The sequence below is a fragment of the Aythya ferina genome, assembly GCF_964211825.1.
Source record: "Aythya ferina genome assembly, chromosome: 4".
NCBI lineage: Eukaryota > Metazoa > Chordata > Aves > Anseriformes > Anatidae > Aythya > Aythya ferina.
In genome coordinates this window covers 52,271,619-52,292,629 of record NC_140300.1, presented here as the reverse complement: position 1 = coordinate 52,292,629, position 21,011 = coordinate 52,271,619, and the positions used below count along the sequence as shown (strand labels likewise).

The 21,011-nt window shown below is 37.4% G+C and overlaps 1 protein-coding gene across 7 annotated transcripts in view; it reads right to left on the bottom strand.

Moving 5' to 3' along the window:
- GALNTL6 (polypeptide N-acetylgalactosaminyltransferase like 6) overlaps positions 1-21,011 on the bottom strand; it is a 528,873-nt gene that overhangs the window by 70,854 nt on the left and 437,008 nt on the right. For all 7 annotated transcript variants that reach the window (XM_084518899.1, XM_084518896.1, XM_084518894.1 and 4 more), the window contains one exon: positions 4,068-4,185. In XM_084518899.1, coding sequence (XP_084375025.1) covers positions 4,068-4,185 — 118 coding nt within the window. The remainder of the gene's footprint in view (positions 1-4,067; positions 4,186-21,011) is intronic.

Genomic DNA, 21,011 nt, shown 5'->3' with positions numbered 1-21,011 from the left:
AAAAAAAACAACTTGTAACAATTTGTCCCTCTGTCTTCCTAACAACTCAGCAGCTGGAATAGAAATGTGCCTGAAGTCTGAGGAAATTTCCTGCTATGGCACAATTCCAAACATCACCGAAGCATTATAAAGCTTCCTGTATTTTAGAGAAACATTCAATTACTCTGCAGTAAAACTGGTTTAAGTGCAGATTCAGGCTCTTTTTTTCCCCCTAGAATACCCCTCATCCTCCCCAAACACATACTAACAGATTTTTTCTCACACTACCCACCCCCTGTCCCCATGTAATGAGATAATGCAAACTCCCCCACAGAAAAATACTTTGGGTTAGGAGTATGCTCTGCACTGAAGCCTGGTGCCTGTCACCCCAGGTCACATCTAGTGAAACAGCCAGTAAGAAACATCAAAATTGACGCTTACCCTCCAATCTTCCCAGCCTGACTACCCTTCCTAAATCTGTTTCAACTTTTTTTGTGTGTCAGAAACTGCTGCCTGACTCCCCAGACAACCAATTCTCCTGTTATAATCGTATTATATAGTTTTTAAAATCAGTACTCAAACTCTTCCTTAGCATCTTGAACTCATAAAGCAGCATGGCTTAGCTGTTATTAGTGATTCCTTTGAGCTTGCATGATGACCCTGTACACCAGCCTTTAATTCACTGTGTGTCTGGGGTATGCAAAATGCAGTAGAAGATTAAAGTGAGCACAGCACAGCAGAGCAGGTGATACTAAGTTCACAATGCAGAAGCTGATGAAGCTTTATGTCAGAGGACATCAGGCAAACTATTTTCTTGACTTCTGAGACTAGCAAAGATCTAGCCATCATACTTTTTTGAAAGATCCAATTTCTCTGTTTTCTTTAAGCCCATGCTCTGTACTCACAAGGCTTCCTACCTGCCTTGTAGCCCACACTCCTCTAATTTGAGTTGTGTGGATGACTGTTGATAACTGTGATTCAATAATGCAGACGTCTTTGGTTGAGAAGATGCTTTTCCTTAATGTGATCTTGATTGTCAAGTGATACTTTCCCTTTGGTGTGTGAACGTTTCTGCAGAAATTTCATTCCACCATTTAGGATATTTTTCTCCAAATAAAATGAGGCCACAAAATATTAAACATGCACTGTTTCTTTTACGTGATTCTGTGCTTGGAAACAGTGACATTGGGCACATAAGCCTGATACTTGAGATACACATTTGCCAAAGATCTTCCTTAACATACCTGTAAGCTTCCCTCAAGCACTCAAATCATTAAAGTAAACAGGAGCACTAATTAAAGACATGTACCACAGCTTGTCTACTTTATAGTATCTGGATCTACTGTTACAATGTTAAGCAGAGAGGTTACAGTAGGTTGTTTATCCATGAAGTGGAGTTTAAAATTCATAACTGAGTAGAAGAACAAAAACGATCCATGAACACTCCTCACTCCAGCTCACGGAACAGGGCAATCCGTTCGAGGTGAACAAGACACTATTTCCTTCCAGAGTGTCTGTGACGGCTCTCACTTTGGCATGCAGTCTCTCATAATTACATCACTGTATTTGAATTAACCACAAAAATCACAAGTCCAACACTGGAAAGATCATGTCATTGGTATGGTATCCATTTATAGTAGCTGGATCGCTTATTTATACTTATATAGCAGCGTTCATGCAAATGAATCTCAAAGTTAAAAACAAGGTTATATACGAAGAACATAAAAGGAAGACCATGTCTGTCACTTAGTTTAAAGACCAATCTGAAATAGTCATGTAACACGAACTTTCTTCCACTGTTATGGGACATTTCAAATTGGCTTCTTTTTGCAGCTTCTTAATGGAAAAAGAAGTCATATTTTTACAAAATACTTGAGATGTAATTGAATTGAAGAAATGAGCGAGAACAGTCAAGTATCTGGTAGTTACAGATGTTCTGGAGAGGGTTCTTGAGGCAGCATGCTCCAAATAGTCATTTGCCAAGTAAAATAACATTAACACATGATATGGCATCAACACAGGGTACCCCAAAACCACAGATAATCTAGGGAAGATGTCATTTCCTACCCACTCAAGCTGGGTGTTGCACACATTGGTCATCTGTTATTTTCATTGACTTTGTAAATAACAGAGAGATAGCAAGTCCACCAGTGTCTCAAGTTTTGTGAATAAAAACGGTAAATTAAACTGACTAACTTGCTCTCATTTAAAAAAGTTTTAAGATGACCAAATCTGTAGCTCTCAGTGTAGAAACTGTTGAACCAGAAACCTTTCCCAAGATGACATGGGTAATTCTGGTATAACAAAAAAAAGTCTGTTTGGTTTCTCCGTCCTGCCTCCCATGATTTCTTCTCCTGTTTTGTGTGATTCCAAACAAAACAACAGTGTTTTTTCTGTAACTCATATCTGTTAAATTCTTCTAACAGAAAGCTGTTTCTATTGGCAATTCTTTTTAAGGAGATTTTTTTTTCCTCCTCCTTCTTCTTTTAATACTAATAAGAAAGGACAGGGACCCTAAGGTTAGTATACACTAATGAGATGAATCAGGAGATATCAGGAGATATGACTGAAATGAGACCCAGTGTGACACAGCTGCCTCCAAAAAAAAAAAAAAAAAGAAATCTATCACTTGAGCAAAACACATTGGGGCAATCTAGCAATCTAGTATCTCAATTTCTAGTGCTGTTACCATGGTTTCTGTACAAAGACTGGACTGCATTACAATTATATTCTTTGTGATGACAAATAAAAGGAATATTTGAAATAGGATAATAAAATCTTAGGTGACCTGCCAGAGACTGTTTTTACAGCTACAAGTGACTACTTACATTTGACTCTGAAACAACTTATATGGATAGAACGTCAATCTATATATTCAAAACATGTTTTCCATCTGCTGGGTTTCCCTTGCCTTCCAATTTTGCTTTGCTGTGGCGTAAAAATGATTTAGAGAAAGATGACAGTAGTGCAGTTAATACAAACCATTTTTCTGTTCTTGATAACTCCCATAAAGACAGTCTAGCAGCTCAGTGTAGGGTCATGCTGTACATTTTATTCCACAGAATGGCCACAGCTCTATTGTTTTAATCACTGTTGAAACTCAGATGCAGCAAGATGTACAATATTAGTCATGGCTGACATACTAAATTTATTTGCTGAGCTTTCCAGTGTAGGAGTTTGGAAGTAGGTTGGAAAGATCCTGAAGCTAAATGTGAATTCTGATTACAGATCCAAGCCTTATCCAAACATGTCTGACTCATTTAATAATTTTCATGAAATTCTATCAGCTAATTGAAAACCTGTGCATACAAAGTCCATAAGGTAAAGTTCTTAATTCCATGGGTATACTGGAGCATAATAAACTGAATTTTCAAAATTAGATATATTAGTCTATATCAAACTAATGCAAATACCTGCTTTACATGTGGAAAGTAATAAGACTTTCAACTCAGCATGTCAAAGTCAAGTAACTGATTTGAATACACATGTCCACACAGAGGATATACCATGGACGGTGGTTCATAACCTGGGCACTCGAAAACTCCCCGTCATTACAATTATCCAAATCGAATTAAAAATCATTGATTTTGATAATCTGGCCTGTAGGTAATAACTCATAGCAGTTGAGCTGGTCTAGCGATTCATTGCTACTGAAGAGAATCCTCTTTCCTATGAGTTTCTACTTTCATTTCCATCCATTCCCATGAGCTGACCCTATGGGAGCCTACTCCCAGCATGGTAGGGTTCAGTAAATGTGTCTGATTGAATGGAGAAGACTTGACACAAAGGACAAGGTAAAACTTTATTCTTTGATGGTGGTAAGCTACCAGAAAATTGGAGAAAATTCCACTAAACTGCACTCAGTGATTTTATATGGCTTATGGAGGCTATGTTGATGACATAATTCTGTTTTAAATTAGTGGAAATTCGTAAAGAAAAATAATTCAAACTGTACTAAATTAATTCTAGTTAAAACCCTAAAGCTAGAGTTAGTTACAGCATCATGATCACAAAGCATATCAGAAATCAAAATCCACAGGCATAAAACCAAACAAGTAAGTATTATATAAGATGACTCGATGACTTACCTTAAAAGAGATTTCATATTGCTCTCCTCCCCATATTTCTAATCCTGGATCATAGCCTCCCAGCTCCCAAAACCATTTTCGGTTAACAGCAAATAGACCTCCAGCCATCACAGGAGACCTGAAGAATAAGTAAAACAAACTGTAAATGACAGGAACCACCCTGCTGTGCCTGAAAAAATGGAAAAGACTGGCATTGTATATTGACAAACAATAATGAAGATTGTGCACGCGTGTGTGTGTACAAGTGAATGTAGGTGCATTCACAGTTATCTTTCTTGTAAACTACATTTACCTTTATTGACTCTAAACTGGACTCCAGCTGAGAAACAGGCAATGTGATATAAGTAGATAGATATAGGGCATGGTAGACAGTTATGTGCAAATTCTCCCTTTTAAAACCAAATTCTGTTCATTGTTAAGTAAACCTACATAACAGTGAAAGAAAGGGACTCTGGAAACCTGCAAAAGTGTTTAATGTGATCCCTGTGTTCCACGTGAAGCAACTCACATTTGAAAGAGTTTTGAAAGTGAACAAAACTTCTCAATTCAATTCAGTTTCACAGATGCTGGCTAGAGAAAAGCAACAGTAGATGGTCACAGAGCAGCTGCTGGGAGTTGAATACCTGCTTTTCTACAGGAGCATTTAAAACTCCTCAACTTGGTCTCACAGTGGTGATTTACCTCATAGGCAAATCATTCAGTGTTTCCTGTGTTTTCATTTATTCCATGAATAAACATGCGGAATTCAATTGAATTGCTTTAATTCGCCCCTTTCCACAGATAATATAGGAAACAAACAAGTGGGATACATAAGATTATAGGATGTTCATGAAAAGTGCATTTTAAATTTATAAGCATGATTTTTTATACTGGAAACTTTTTTTTTTTTTTTTTTTTTTTTTTTTTAACTACCAAGACAATGATGCTTCTAATGAAGTAAGTACATTGACAGCTCTCGGGAGTTCAATGTTGCTCAATGATTCCTTGATGTTGTAGTGGAAGGGTTCTACGCTGAACAGGTAGAAGATAACGAGCTGTAGAGAGGTCAATCCAACTGCTCAATCAGTTTTGGGTCAACATTTGCCTTATAAATTCAGAGCAACAGGCAAAAAGGAACACATTTCTGTTAATGTCTGGTCAGTAAGAGGAAAGATGCTGGTAGTACTTCCTAATCAGAGAATAGACATAAAAACAGATAGTATGCTATGTGTTTTGTAACACTGCAGCCCCTCTGGGAAAATCATCCCACCTGGGGGAACTTTTGATTTGAATTAATATAGGTTGATTGTTTGTGGCTATGGAAGCAGATGGTTCCATTCCTGAGAACTGACTGGCAAATGAAAACTTCATTCTTTGCCACTGATTTAGGATTTGGTAGTGAACTAGGACTGATAAGTATTGCAGTAAGCTAGAAGTTTATTAACTGGGCATCAAGTTAATGGAATAATGTTCTGCCATATTTTTTCTTACTTACCACTTTTTATAATGCTATCTTCTATCCAAGACAAAACAGCAAACAGCTGTGTGGCCTCTACCACCATTAGAATCGCAGAGAAGGAATGTCAGAAAATGATCCTCTCAACTGCATTCATAGTAATGAAATACATTACAGGTATTTTCACTTCTAGTAGGTAATCTGAAATATATGTATATATATAAAGAAAACATAACTTACATTTTATATTAAGCTATCAATTTTCACAACTAGGGAGCTCTGTTTTTAACAGACTAATTCTGTTTTCCTTTAGAGATTATATTTCTAAAAGTACATAGTAGCTTTGTGAAACAAAGCTCCAATATTCTAAATGGCAAGGCCATGCTCTGCAACATAGACTGCGTGTTAATACGTTTCACTTTTATTGACATTTCATACCTCAAATATTGACTGTTCTTTCCACATATGAATAAATTCAATGGACTTTTTATTAGAAACCTTCCCCTGGGGATTCTGGCTACTACAATACATTTTCCATTCCTACCGATGTAAAACTAATTACAACATGCCCTTTGTGACTTCAGGTTCTAAATAATCAAAACACAACGTCCTTTTATAAAGATGGACTTGCATGGAAAATACTAAAACCTAAATCTTAACTGGCAGAAGAAATGAAGTCCTAGAAATCACTGGGGAAGCACAGGTTTTCTCTAATTCTCTTCAGTACTTTATCTTCCTTGAGCATTTCTCTTGACACAGTGAAGAGCCTATGGAAATGGCAATCCCCTCAGGTGAATCAGATAGCAAATGAAAAAAATCAGACTTCAAATTGCAAGATAATTGACAGATACATTAAAAGTAATCTGTACATTTTCCAGAGATAGTACTGAGTAAAGAAACCCCTTGTTATTTAGATGAACATTCATAAAAGTTCAGAACATTTATTACAATTAGAAAAACTAACAAACAAGGGACTGGAACAGCGAATTCATATTTCTATCATTTACTTAAAAAAAAAAAAAAAAAAAAAAAGGTTTCATATGATGTTGCTGTAGTCATTCTTATTCCACTGCATGTTCTGACATTTGTAGCTTTGCAGAAAAAGTAATGGGGAGGACAAAACAAGATAGCTTTCTAGTTATCGGAAAGAGATGAACAATAAGTTGTGTGGACCTGACCACTTGGCACAGAATATGTATTCCACGGCATGCCACAAGCAGCTACAGCTGAACAGGGCTTAAATTGTCTCCAAAATATGAAGACAAGAGTCCAGTCCTACAATCTCAGCTGATATTAAAAGTCCTTTTGTAGTCAATAGGATTAGTCACACAGACAAGAATTTCACAGAGCCCAAAAGAGAAGAATTAATGTCTTGTTTAATGGCTTCTATATAGAAACATCAAGTACAAAGCTATGTTTGTAGAAGACATTTTTTTTTTCATGAAACATCCTACTCAGACACTTAAATAATCATACTTGAGCTACTGTAACATAATATTATGTGAGTAATTATAGTGGGAAGCTGTAAAAAACTTCTAGTCAAAGACTTCAAAGGACAAAGACTCCTAAACATCAGAAAAGCTGGAAAGGCTAAGGTTGCTAAACTTAAAAATAGTTATAAAAACCTTCCACATGAGAAGTACTACACAGACTCACTGTACCTGGAAGAACAATACTGCTGGTAAGTCAACTGATTCAAAAATTGCCCAAGAGACCTCCTTTTTCCCAGCACAGACTGGTGTGCTGAGACAAAAATGGAGTGTGATTTAGTGACAGTGAGAAAAAAAAGTTTTTGTTTTTTTTTTTTTTTTTTTTTGAAAAAAAAATATACACTGCACTGAGAAAAAGGCAGGTAAATGCTTAACAAGAAAAAGAGCTTACAGATTTAAAAAAATGTGCTTAAAGAAGTGTAGCAGTAGATTAACCAGTGAACAATTTTCTGACTTCTCATAATTTACATGCAGAGGAAGAAAAGAGATCATCTATGAATTTTCAAAGTCAGAGAACCTCAACCTGCTGGCCATGTTGCTTTTGATGCAGCCCAGGAGGAGTATGCCCCTCCACCTTAGTGATACCACTGGAAGGCATCTCAGAAGAGTGAATAGATTCAGATACGTTGTTCCAGAGAGCTGGTGCTCTCTGCAGTGATTCTTGATAGTGCACCAAAGCTTCGTCATGCAAACAGCAGAAGCTGATTCTAATCCTATATAATAAAAGTTTTGAACAAAAGTAAACATTAAAATCTATGCATGTTTAAAGTAAGAGACAGAGATTTGGACACTAATATGAAATGATGTGGCTGCAGAAATAAAACAAACTGAAATGAAGAAGATGAGTTGACCTAGGCTAGGAAGTGATAGATACAGTATGAGCTTATAGGCTGCTCCAAAAGACAAACTGAAGGACAATTTCTGTATGGTGCATGGAAAAAGATAATGTAATTGGGATGAATGTGGATCAGACTGACATCACTGAATGTTTCAAGTAAATTAAAAAGAGGTATCATGTATATTTAACTGTTTAAACAAATATGTTGAAATTAGTTTAAAATACACCTTTTTTTTTTTTTACACTGAATATTTCTGTAATGCACTATATCCTTTTATCTTACTAACATCCATTCTAACAACATGATTATGAAACAACTTTGCCCCTTATTTGATGAATTTGTGCCCCAGTCTCTAACAAATGCTCAAATAGCTTTTGCAAACCACTGCATCCCTGATGCCCACATCCTATCTTCTTAGTTTGTAGGAACAGTATCTTAAAATACATGACAGATCAACTGTGTAAAGAAATGGTCTGTCTTTAAGTTGACTTGCTCCCCATAAATAGTGCCCCTACACCACAGCAGTTCAATAATTGTACATTCAAAACCCTCATCAAAGTACACTGTAACTTACCAGCTGTTTTTTTCTTGTTATGTAACTGTGAAGTTCTGAGTATTTATAATAGGATACCACAGCAATTCTCACAAAGAAAACTGAAGGCAGCATTTGTACCGCTGTATTCAACTGTGCAGACTCCTATACATCCAGCTCGTTTCAGTAATCTGCATTCTCTAATTAAGCTGTTGTATAAACTTATCACTCCTAATCAGTTTGAATATTCTTGTGTTATTTTTTGTTCCTCTCTATCTTTCTAATGAGTGGTTTGCAAAATCCATCATGTGCTGACAGATTTCATACAGATCCACATTGTACCTACAACGAACATCTACATATATATATATATGCATGATTAATACATTTCTTTCACTGGCATCCCGTAAACTATTCTATAGGTGATGATTCATTTGTGAGATAGGTGTCCTTTAAGAGGCGTAGAACAAAGATTTCACCCGTTTACTTCTTTGCCACCTCCACATGGTCCTGGGCAACCTGCTGTAGGTTCTGCTTGTGCACATGGGTTGGACCACATGACCTCCAGAAGTCCCTTCCAACCTTAACCATTGTGTGATTCCAGGAAGGCACTATTATACAAGATAGAGATCAAGGCTAATTTACCAGACTCATACTTTCATAGCCTGCATCCCCCCAAGATCAACAGCCTTTCTACTAAAATTGCAGGAAGGCCTCATTCTAATGCCAAATGCAGCAAATTTCCCATGACTGAGAGCTGTAAAAGAGTTGATAAAAATTTGCATTCTCACATAGCACTTATGAAAGTGCTGCAGAGTCATCAAGCAGTTTCATTACAGGTAACCTTTGTAAGTGGCATTATAGCCACATCATTCACTTTAATTTTAAATGTACAAATGATGCTTTGGTATTTAAGCAAACATTTTACTTAGCACATTGTTAAACTTCATTGAAAAATCATATTGTAAAAGAGTGATGAACCCTTATATGGGTAATGATGCTGAAGCCCATTTAGCCTTCCCTCCCATATTCGGAAAATTAATGAAGCTATGGAAGAGGTGGGACAGTTGGGTAGAGATGGAAGACTGAAGAGAAGACTTCCTTCTCTCATAATTACCTCTCATAATCCAAGAGAAATCTATCTGTATTATTGCTAGAGGAGATCTACAGTAATCAAACTAAGGAGGTCGGTCAGCAGATACTATCACAAAAGGAAAATGAATTGTTCTGGAAATGTCCTCCTGGCAAAAGTGTTCAGGAGGATAAAACTGAGGAGCAAAGGCACAGTGGGAATACTGTGCTTCAAGTTGGACTAGAGACATGAGTCCGAAACACCTGAATCCTGTAAGACTGCTTGTAAGGTGAGCTGAGAGCACACTACTGCTGAGCCACGTTCATGGCATGAGGGGGCAGGGATATCAGACATGTGCAGCTCAATTGCTGCCCTAAAACCCTCCAGCCTATTAGTAGGAAATGAGTAAGAAATGCTAGAAAAAAAAATCCTCCAAAATTTGATGCAACTTTCAGTTTACAGTACAGAGGCAAAATATTACCAAATATCTCTAAAATATGAACTTTTTTTTTTTTTTTTTTTTTTTTTTTTTTTTTAAGAAAAGACCTTCTGGCTTTTAGTAAGGTTTAGCTAGCAGCATGTCTAAAAATAAAAATAAAAAAAAAAGGTTACTTTTTTAAAGGATATACTTTTTCTCAACAAGTCAGGAAAAAAAGACACACTACATTAGACTCTGCATTCAAAGTTAACTGAAGGTCAAAGTTCAAACAGATAAGTAATATTTTGCACAGCCTAAGAATTTTGCAAGTATGGGAAGTCACCCTGTTTCTGGTTCTTGTAAAAATACAATTATTTTGATTGTGAAGGCCTGTGCCATTCAGCTGAAGGCACAATGAACCTCCTACTATCATCTTTTTTCCCTCTGGGTTATTATGAAATGTGAGGCTGACATTTTAAGGCAATGCCACTATTCTAAATTGAGTGTACATCTTACTTTTAAACAGGAAAAATCTGCTCAAGCTAACAAGGAAATCTGTGTCTATGGAAAGTAACACTCAGGTAAATTGACATCTCATTTGAGATTAAACTTCTATGCTCAAATAAGGAACAAGGCCAGCAGCGTATCTGTAGGTCATCTCTCTTGGTTGCACAGCAACTCCATCACTGCCTCCCAAGTACTAGAGAATAACAACAGTTCATTAAATTCCAACACTACCTTCAAGGATGTTCTCTCAGAATATATGGGGGCAGCAGCTCAACAGAATTACTATCCAATTACAATGCTATCTTCTTCTCTTTAGATGTAGAGGTATAAACCAAAGAGGTATCTTCCTTTTCCAGGACTTCCTTTTGCTTTATTTATTTACATAACCCAGTACAGCATCATAAGTAAAATTTAAACTTGGGGAAAATTTTATTAAAATTTGATGATAAATGATTCTTCTTAAAACGTATTTACTGGGACCAATAGTTTTTTTGATATATATATATATATATATATTAAACTTCCTTAATAGCCCTTTAATTCAAACCTTGTTCTCCCAACAGAGATAAATAGATAAATAATAACAAATCTCACTGGTTATCAGCCTGCTGTTAGATGATACAGATGATTTAAGCTATTCTGATTACTGTAACTCTATGACTGATTTCTGTAACTCTAAAGCATTCTGTACTTATTCCTGATTAAAGACTTACAGGCATCACAGCCCAGAAAGCCAGCTTTTGCACACAATGGGTAACAGTGACTTCATGCCCAGAGATTACGAGCTGCTCCAGTGCATTTTTTCCCTGCACTGCTCACAGCTTGCAGCAGAACTGCACCAGCAGACCAGAACAGCTGCACCATCCCATGCTCCGGCAGCACTGCTCACCATAGCATCTGCTGAACAGGCAGAACCATGCCTACTAGGCCTGTGGCATCTCCTATGCCATAAGTACTCCACGGGGGCTGGTAAAACAGCTGCTTGGTCTTTTTATGGTTGGCAGGTGAGAAAAAGAGGTCATTCTGTTGACTGTACTGGATGGCACTGTATAGCATTGTATGCATATTTGCAACAGTTGGAAAACTTTGAAAAAGACAAAAAAGGCCATCAAGCTAAAGTCACTGTCATAAATTTCAAACTATATAGGAAACATTTTTTTTTTTTTTTCTCCTGTCTCTGCTGCAATATTTCAGGCTGAAATTTTATTTCTGTGACAGAGAATGCTTCAGCTGGGCAAATGCATAGTTACTATTAAAGCACTGCAAGGAAGTGGCAACACTGGTTTGGTTACATTGGGTTTCCTTTTTGGTCACCTCACCGCTTCCACACCAAATCAGACCAAATAACTAGTGAAGGCCATTTCCAGAACATTTTTGAGTTGCAAAAACTTTAAGTGGAAACACAGTTACAATAACCTTCTCCTGAGTCTTTAGCAAGATACTACTTTTAAGATACTACTGCCTAGCACACTGATGGAATCTGCTTTTCTTCAGGGTCCTGCAAACTGTGCATAGTGATCCTGATTCAAGCAGACAGAGCACTCACACTTTGCTAAGCAAATGAGACACACAGTTAATGATAGGGCCTGTGATCTGCCATGGAGCAGAGGATGTGGATGAATATTATTCCTTTGATCAGTCCTTCAGAAGTACTGTCAGCAAGTGCCCCTGCTTTGCCCTCGTGCACACATGCTGCTTCAAACTCAGGCAGGAATTGGGGACAAATGGTAATTTTAATATTTCATTTATTTCTGTCTTTAGGGGTTAACGCAGAAGCCTGAAATCACTGCATAGTGACAGGGAGGAAGACTGGAACCTATGTAGCTTCACACTATTGCTACAAAAAGCAGGTCACCCATTTGCCATTGGTCAACAATTTCATGAATGTTATCATGCTATGAGAAGGCATCAGGAACAATGATGACCAAAAAAAAAATGCCTGAAGAGGCAAACATAGCCGAAGATATTCTGATATCCTAGAAATTTGCTTCTAACTGCATCCTTGCTATTTATTAAAACTCTATAATTTGGTACATTATCCTACTATAGAGGGGAATGGGGAGGTAGGCACTTAACTATAATGAAGTTAGATTTCCCCTTGTCTGCACGAGAGGCACAACAATATTTTCTTGTAAAAACTATGAAACAGTGAAAACAGTTTTTCAAAAATAGAACTGACAGAAAAACACTGGAAACCATTTCACAGTAAGGGAGTAAGGAGCTGAAAGCTGATGATGTTGAGTACTTCATTGTCCCATGACAGCATCTGCTTTTAATTTGATGTTGTTGTAAAGATGGGCAGGCAGAGCTGTGGAAACCCAGGGAAATGAACCTTCCTGTTTTATTATCATAATAAATCACATTAAAAAAAATCTCCATTTGATAATAAAAATAAAATGGAAGTCTGGTCTAGGGATAGCTCTCCACATTTGCATAAGCTCATTCACTCTGTACTAAAAGTGCATGGAAATGTGCCTTAGCAATAATGACATAGATAGAGAGAATATCTACAATGTGATCTAAGGGAGATTAATATTTTTGGGCTTTGAAATAGCAAGACTGTCAGGAATTGCAGAAGATACCCAATCGCTTATTTTATTTCCTCACAAAGAGTGATATTTAGTGTTCTGCTTTCAGAATTTGGATGCAAACTGGTTGTTTAGAAAAATAATGTTATAGTATAGATAGTTTTCATTAACTGTTTGTAAAATATTCTGATGGCAAGAGCTGTTGATCACTGTTATAAATGCTCACTTCTGTTAGAAACTCTTTCAGCTATGTGAATATTTTGATATGCAGCTAAGAGGAAAAGGGTCTATCCCAGTTGAAATATCACATTTTTCCTTTCTTCTAAATATAAAAATGTGTGAAACAAGCACACTTATTACCCTATTTACTGATAAATGGTCACCTCTAGAGGTAAGCCACTAGAAATCTCTATCACTGACTACACGATTCTGCTGCCAAATAATGCCTTGCAAAGCTGGCTCTTTAGATGGTTTAAGTGTAAGCAGAATACGCTGCCAGTGAAATTATGCTGTTGTGCATGAACTTGGGACCCGACCTCGAAGGCAAATAATGACAATGGATTTTCCACAGAGCTGTGATCATTTGCACAGGCTGTAGTGCAAACATTTCTGAACCACATCAGTCTCAGAGCCGGAAAAAAGAATTCCTATGTATTGTAGCAGCCCACACATAGAAAAGCACCTCCACTGCGTGGGATGACCATCCGCACCCACCCCAGCCCTCCAAGTTGCAAACTAAAATTTTCACATAGCTCGAGAGTACAAGACAAATTTCTGAGAACAGCAAGCAGAGGGGGACCTCTGAGAGTAATGCAAAGGCAGAACAATAGCAGCCCCCCAGAAGTAAAGATGCTCCATGTGGGACTGGGCACCTGGGTGACTTGCTGAGGCAGACCCCAGCAGCCTCTGCAGGCTTCTTCCCTCCTGCACCCAGAGGCTCAGGCTAGCCAGCCTCCCTTGTGTGCCTGCCACACGACAGAGCCAGCATCAAGAGGGGTCACCCCAACCTCTACCTATCTATAATGAAAGCACCACAAGAATGAACTGAAAACTGGAAATGATAGCATATAAGCACCACAAATGCATTAACTCAAATCCCAAGACTCCTGACAATGCACACTTCCAGGAAACACTATTCTTCTGCGTTTATCTAGATTAATGGCATACAGATAAAATAAATGATGCTATTATTTTAAGAAACAACTGAAGAGTCAGAAAAAATTTGGGGCAATCAGCCATTCTGACTCATTTCAAAAAATCTGCTAGTGAAAGCCATATCATTTCAGACTTAAATTAGAAAACACACAAAAGCCATATCAAATCCTGAACAGGCAGGAAGATAAGCTGGACAGTAATAACAACTCTTGCAACTGATCTATAAAGGCTTTATTGTCAAGACTTCACCAAAAAAAAAAAAAAAAAAAAAGGCAAATCCTTAATAACAAAATAATCAGAATAATCTATTGTTAGTAATAGCAGTTACCAGCAACAATGGATCTGTAGTTTCATCTGATCTCCTCCATCACAGTCACATTCATCACCACAGACAAATGGGCTCTATATTGTCTGAATGGTTAGCGACAGATATTCTCATTAGGTGGATGGTATTTATAGGATGGAGTTGGTAATACTGTTATTATTTTACAGACTACACAAAGAGTGCTCAGTGCTTCTAATCTAACAGATTTCTTAGCTCTGCCTGGAAGTACTTCAAATGCAAATGCAAAGAGGAGTGCATTACTTTAAGACCCTAGGTTCACACTGACTTGTTTTCACTACTCCACAGCTTCGTGGTCTGAAATAACAAAGCTGTCCTTAGAAATGTGAACTGAACCTTGGTAAAGGACCAAAGCACTGTTGTAACCCTCCCCCAGTGTCAATGTACAGACAGGCTTCACACCTCAACTCATCTGTTTTCCCTAGAGACTCAAACTGCTCAACCTGCCCAGAAACTTCTCACCATGGGACATCACTTTACCCTGCAAGCACTTACATCACTTTGGTTTGTACCTCTCAGCAACCTTTGAGATTATAGTCTGTTATTTAGTGACAATGGCCACAACCAACAGGGATTATGCTAACTAAATAAAACCTGTATCTTTTTGAAGTATGCAAGCACTCCGATTACAGGATCACATCTACTCTATCGTTGCAACTTCCTTTCTTTCTGAACTCTCAACTCAAGTCCTCTGAACTCATGCCAGCTTGTTTCCCAGCCCCTGGCTGGGGAACTCCACAAGGTCTCAGGGTCCCCATCTCCCCGTGGCCAGCACAAGACCAAGGGCATGGACCTCAGCAGCAGCTTCCACTACCTCCACTTGGGGCAGTCCTTCCGTTAAGTAAAAATAGTCCCATTAAGTAAAAATATTCACCCACTACCAGCTAAACAAAAATGGGAATAATGATGCCATACACAGCTGAAATCTGAATACTTTGCTAACATACATTTTCCAACAACTTCTCTACAGCTAGCGGAAGAGAAGAGAGCTCATAGATAGGATAACAGTAATTAGGTCAGCCTGACATTTATTGTCCTATGCTTCAGAAAATATTTTTCTGAAAACTTCAGTTATACAACAATGCATAACCAAACTTAATACACACAGTAAATTGTTGGCTGTCATTATCAGTAAAAAGAGAGAAAAGCTAGAGTTACAAAGCAGCTGCTGTAGCATTCAACCATATTCTGCTGGCAAGAAAATACAACTAATGGAAAATTTAAAGGAAGAATGTTATGCATGAGACTTCTCAGACACAATTAAATACAAATTGCAAAACACAAATAAGTACATTATAAAACATGGAATTGTAGGTCAAAGACTGAAATTACTAACATTGACAGAATCTTTTATAGCTTTCTTTCTGAAGACATACACAGGATGATATTCAATAAATAAAGATGAAATGAAACAGAACACTATGAATATTTTCCTCTAATGACTATACTTTACAAGCAGAATCATGCTTCCACTGTAATTACAGAAGATACTATTCCATTAACAACTAATATTAGGAGTAAGTGGGAAAGCCAACAAGCCAAGGGGATAAAATCTGCTTCCATGTGTTATTAAAAGAACCCCATTCATATTTGTGTTCGGGGTTTTAGCAATGAGGCTCTCAATGGAGGCAGAGAAGCAATACAGTCAAAACTAAGCTGTGTTTTGGGGTCAGGTGAAGTGGAGTCCTGACAATATCTTTCAATGACTTGTGGATGAGACTATTCCTGAAGGCCAAAATCTGCTCTAGCTGGAAGATACAATTTCTTGACAATGAGTAATAGCAAGAAAGAAAGACTGAGTACATTTTCTTAGAGAAAGAATGAGCTTCACAGAGGTCAGCTTTCTGTCTTTGTTGCTTCTCTTGCCAGAGCACAGACAGCAGCTTCAAGCAAATCTGGCACAGCATGCTCTGTATTAGCGTTTTTCTTCCCTCATGCATCACCCTGTCTGTACCGATACCATTTAGATACCATTCAATTAATCTTGGGGTGGTTCATACACCTGCATTTCCCAAGGAGAAATGTAGTCCATATCCCTGCGTAGAAGAAACACACAAAACAACCTTACTTACAGGGAAAAAAATCACCTTGAGACTTGATTTCAGTTCCTGTGGATTTTCAGAAATCAGAGAGCATCAAAGCAAGAGGTGCACTGTCTGGCATTCAGTTTTTAAGGAAGAATACAGTAGAACACAGACCCTCAATGCCAATCATACTGGTGCTATCTGAAGCAATGACTAAGAAGAAAAGTAAGAAACACTGAAAAACATCTTCCTGTTTTTGCTTCTGTACCTTCAAGAACTCTGTAAGTACAAAGTAGATGCCAACCAAAGATCCACGTATGCAGTCCTGTAGTTCCTCAAGATCAAGGCACTATTTGCTGTGCACTAATAAGAGATGCAAAGCTCCAAGTGAATAATATCAGCATCCACTAACTCCTGTTGCCACGAGCAATGGTGTCCACATGATAAACACTATGCAACTGATCCAATATTCCTACAGTAGATCTTAGCATCTCTGTGGAATAATGAAGTTCACTCCAATGTCAAGATCCATTCAGAGTACATGTGTATGTATTTCATTATCAAGACAAAAGCCAACGACTATGTATTCAGCAGGAAACATATAAGACATTCTTGACAAATATCATAAGTAATAAAAAGCTCCTGTTTCACAGAATGGAATATAGTCAAGAACATTTTTCTTCTTGCAATAAGGATTTCGATTTTAGTTTTGTAACTAAATCCATGAAGCATAACTAATTTGTACTCTAGGTGGTAATCAAAGTAAGATCTTTTAAGTATATTTTCTAATAGGAAGTCATTATGCAATTTATTGTTGTAAGTAACTAAAAAGAAAAATAATTTTCAGAAAGCACATGGCTTGTCTGTGGATGTAAATAATTATTTGAAATATCTTTTCCTGCACAAAGGTATTTGTTTAGAAATTGATACACAAGAAGGACTTTCCTCAGTCACTAAAATTCTACCTGGGTCTGCCTCCTACAGCATCAGTGCAATTAGACATCCTGGATTCAAGCTGGACTAGTTAATTGCTGAAAACATCATGCTTTAAGAAGTGTTGTTTGTAAGAATTAAAAAACTGACCTAGAAAATACCAAATAAATTGTGTTTTGTTTTGTTTTGTTTTGTTTTTGGGGGGGGGCTACTATGCAGGAAGCTACATTTAAAAGTACTTTAAAATATGATTTCATATGTGCCTCTAGTCTGGACATACTGCTTGAATGTTTGCTCAAATTATTTTTCAGTATTCTAACTCTAAATCTTTAAAGTAACATTATTTAAACTTAAACATTTCCTGTTATTTTATGCTCTGCAAAACTAACTTTATGACACAAGGTTTAATTACTATTTTTTTTTATTTTCTTAGGAACCAAACACATAAATTAAAAGTACTTCAGTGAATTAAGAATGCTCATCCTAATATTTCAGTTACTAAACTAAGCTCATTGTTGGAGTTAAAGAGTTCAGCAAATCATTAAGCCCTCCTCTTCTTCCATGAAAATACAGTTTTCATAGCAAAACAAGCCACTGTGCACAAGAACAGTTTTGAATGTCAAATAAATCTGTCTCTCAGAGCGGTATTTAAAAATTCTACAGGTGAGGGCATTACTTTATCTATAAACCAACACATCAAACATTTTTCAAGTTACTCCTACAACTAAAACCACCACCACTATTTCTTTAGTTTATATAGCACTCCTTAAAAACTTAAGGGCTGATGAAACTAATATATTTGATCGTGTAGAAGCAGATTGTCCGCTTCACACAACGCCTTTGCCTGATACTAACTACAGTAAATAAACAAAGTGTGAACAATGCAACAACTGTCTGAAATTGCCCCAGTTTCTATGGGAACAATTAATCACTAGCCACTTTTTATTGGCCTTTTTAAAATCAGAAAACAGATATAATGCCCTCTGTGTTCTAAATTAAGCAACTGAAATATAACTGGGTCTCTGGATGACTATTGTATCTGTCCTAGGCATGGTGGCCACATCTGGACACAGTGATGCACGTGCCACTTCACAAGTATGCGGACTGGAATAGTTACCTGCTGTTTCTTATGGATGTTAACACACTTAAATTTGCACACTGTTGTTTATTTAACAATTTACGTCTCTTGTTCTAGTCACAGTGCTAATAAACTATTTTGTGCTTTAAATTTCTCCTCAATAGTGGCCGTTGATGCTTTCTTGCTTTCTGTGCTGAATCTCATGTTACTGTCTTCTAATTTCTTTGATTTGCCGGGATCCACTTTCATTTTGACCCTGTCTTCCCAATTGGCTTTTAATATCCAGCCAATGTCAACTCGATGCCATTCATTTGCTACCTATTTATTTAGACAATAAATGAAGACAGAACAGAACTAGGATGTGGGGTTCTACAGAGACAGTTGCCTCAGGGTCCTGAATCAGTCTTTGAGACATTCTGGGTCTAATATCAAACCATTGACAGCTACTCTTTGACAGCAATTTCTTCTCATCCTGTTGTGTAATCATCAGATGAAAATTAAAGATGCATCCACTCTCTAACCAGCTCACGAGAAAGCAACATTGACAATACCAAAAGCACTGGAATATAGGGCACATTTACTTCTTCTTCACTGTTCTAGGTAGCTGAGTTCCTAATATTGCTTAACAGATTTAATGACTTGCTGCTACCAAAGGGTGAGAATTCATTCCCTGGCTCACTGCTCATGCCTCTATTCCTCCCTGTTGTAGCTTGCAGATGTGTGGTCTCCTCCCCACATAACTGCTTTGGCCCTCTTCAAACTGCTACAAAATTCATTTAAATGCCAGAAAAATAGGCTTTTTTCCCTGAGCTTCTATTTATTTATATTTTTATTTTATTTTTAGTGAATAATCATGGATCCTGGAGAGGGGTACTGTGAAAACAGGAAGCAGCACTAAGTCAGCATCACGAGAGACTGTGGAGAGCAGGACCATATGTTCACTGTTCTGGTGGCAGGGAGCTGGTCATGCTCTCCCTGTGTCTCATGCACCATAACTTCCATTAAAGAAGAAAATTCAATTTCAATATTACTAATCTTATTATTTTACAGATAACTACAAGTAGATTATTCAGTAGTATTTCAAATTTTCAGTCCATACTCAAAGAGAGCCTCATTCACTTCTTTCTTTTGATGAGATGGTCTACAATAGCCTCCAAACAGAGAATAGTCATTCTATAATATCTAACATCATCCTTTTATTTTCCTTTATCCACAGTCTTTCAATAAGCTTTCCTCTTACCTGTCCCAAAATTTCATAGCAAGTATACATAACCTCGTATATCACAAAAATTCTCCTCTTCCTCACTCTCCACATCAGACTTGCAAATCACTGGGGAAATCCCAGTCTGCTGTACATGGCAGAACACAGGGAGCATTTTGAATTTCGGGCTGGTGAATTTTGAGGCAGAGGACAGTATGCCCATCCTTTCCAGCTACTCTGCGCTCAGCAACATCATTTGCACCAGCAGCAATGCCCCGAGACTGCAGGCTTCTGGATGCTTGAAATCAGAATTGGAGTATTGTTCCAGTTTTGGAAGGAGCTGGGGGAGCTGCAGCCAGTCCAACCTCCATCTCAAAGAACTTTTCCTTGGCTCAACTCTCCTGCTTGTTTTTGTTATTATCAGAGTGTGTTGACCCTACCTTCAGGGCAGGAAAGTGTGTCCGCAAGGTGCACTCAGACTGATGACATCCAATATTTCCCTTGGAGGACACCAGCTGGAGCGTCCCTGAAGCCAACTCTGACATCACTCCTACAGGTAACGAATATGGACAGATGGCTAATTTGGCTTCAAGCCTGTCCTCCAGGATATTCTACTCAGTAATCAAGCTTACTTCTGGTAGTGATAAAATATAACAATTCGGACAAAACATTTGGTGTTAGCTAACTTTTCTCATTGTTCTCATTTGGTTTCCATAACATCAGCATTTGTATTCAAAAAATCCCTAATCCAGAACATTTTGCCTGTTGAAATCTGATTCTTTTTAGACTTATGAAATACTTGCAAGAATATTTGAGTATCTTTGTCACTTGAAATCATTCAGTTAATAATATTTTGAAATCTGTCTGCATCGATTAAAAGTTCTAAATTCCAAGCTGTGTTTGTTGTGACCATTCAACTGAGTCACCTGGTATAATATTCCTGGCTCTCCTTGCCTCAACATAAATATACAGCTGTTCACTTGCTTTCCAAGCAGACCCATACACAGAAAACAGAACTATAATTTCTGTGCATTTTTGAGATAATAAAGCTGTGCGTGCATCAGCTGAACAGAAATGGAAAGAGGGAGTACTGCATCTGTCATTAAATATAGGTAGAATTTAGTTTTATATTGTTTCCTTAAATCTATACGTGAGAGCTAAATGACCAAAAATATTTTAGGAAATGTTAAATACTTTTTCCATCTAAAGAACTAATTAATCAATTAATTGAAATTAGTTAATTTAAAAAGAAAGATAACAGCTTAAAAAATGGGGGAAGAGGATGTAGGAAGTAGGAGCTAATTTTAGTCTCAACAGTCCTCTGTGGACGCTTCTGTTTGAATTTAACACTTCAGCACCACAGTGTATTGAATCTAGTATGAGATAGTT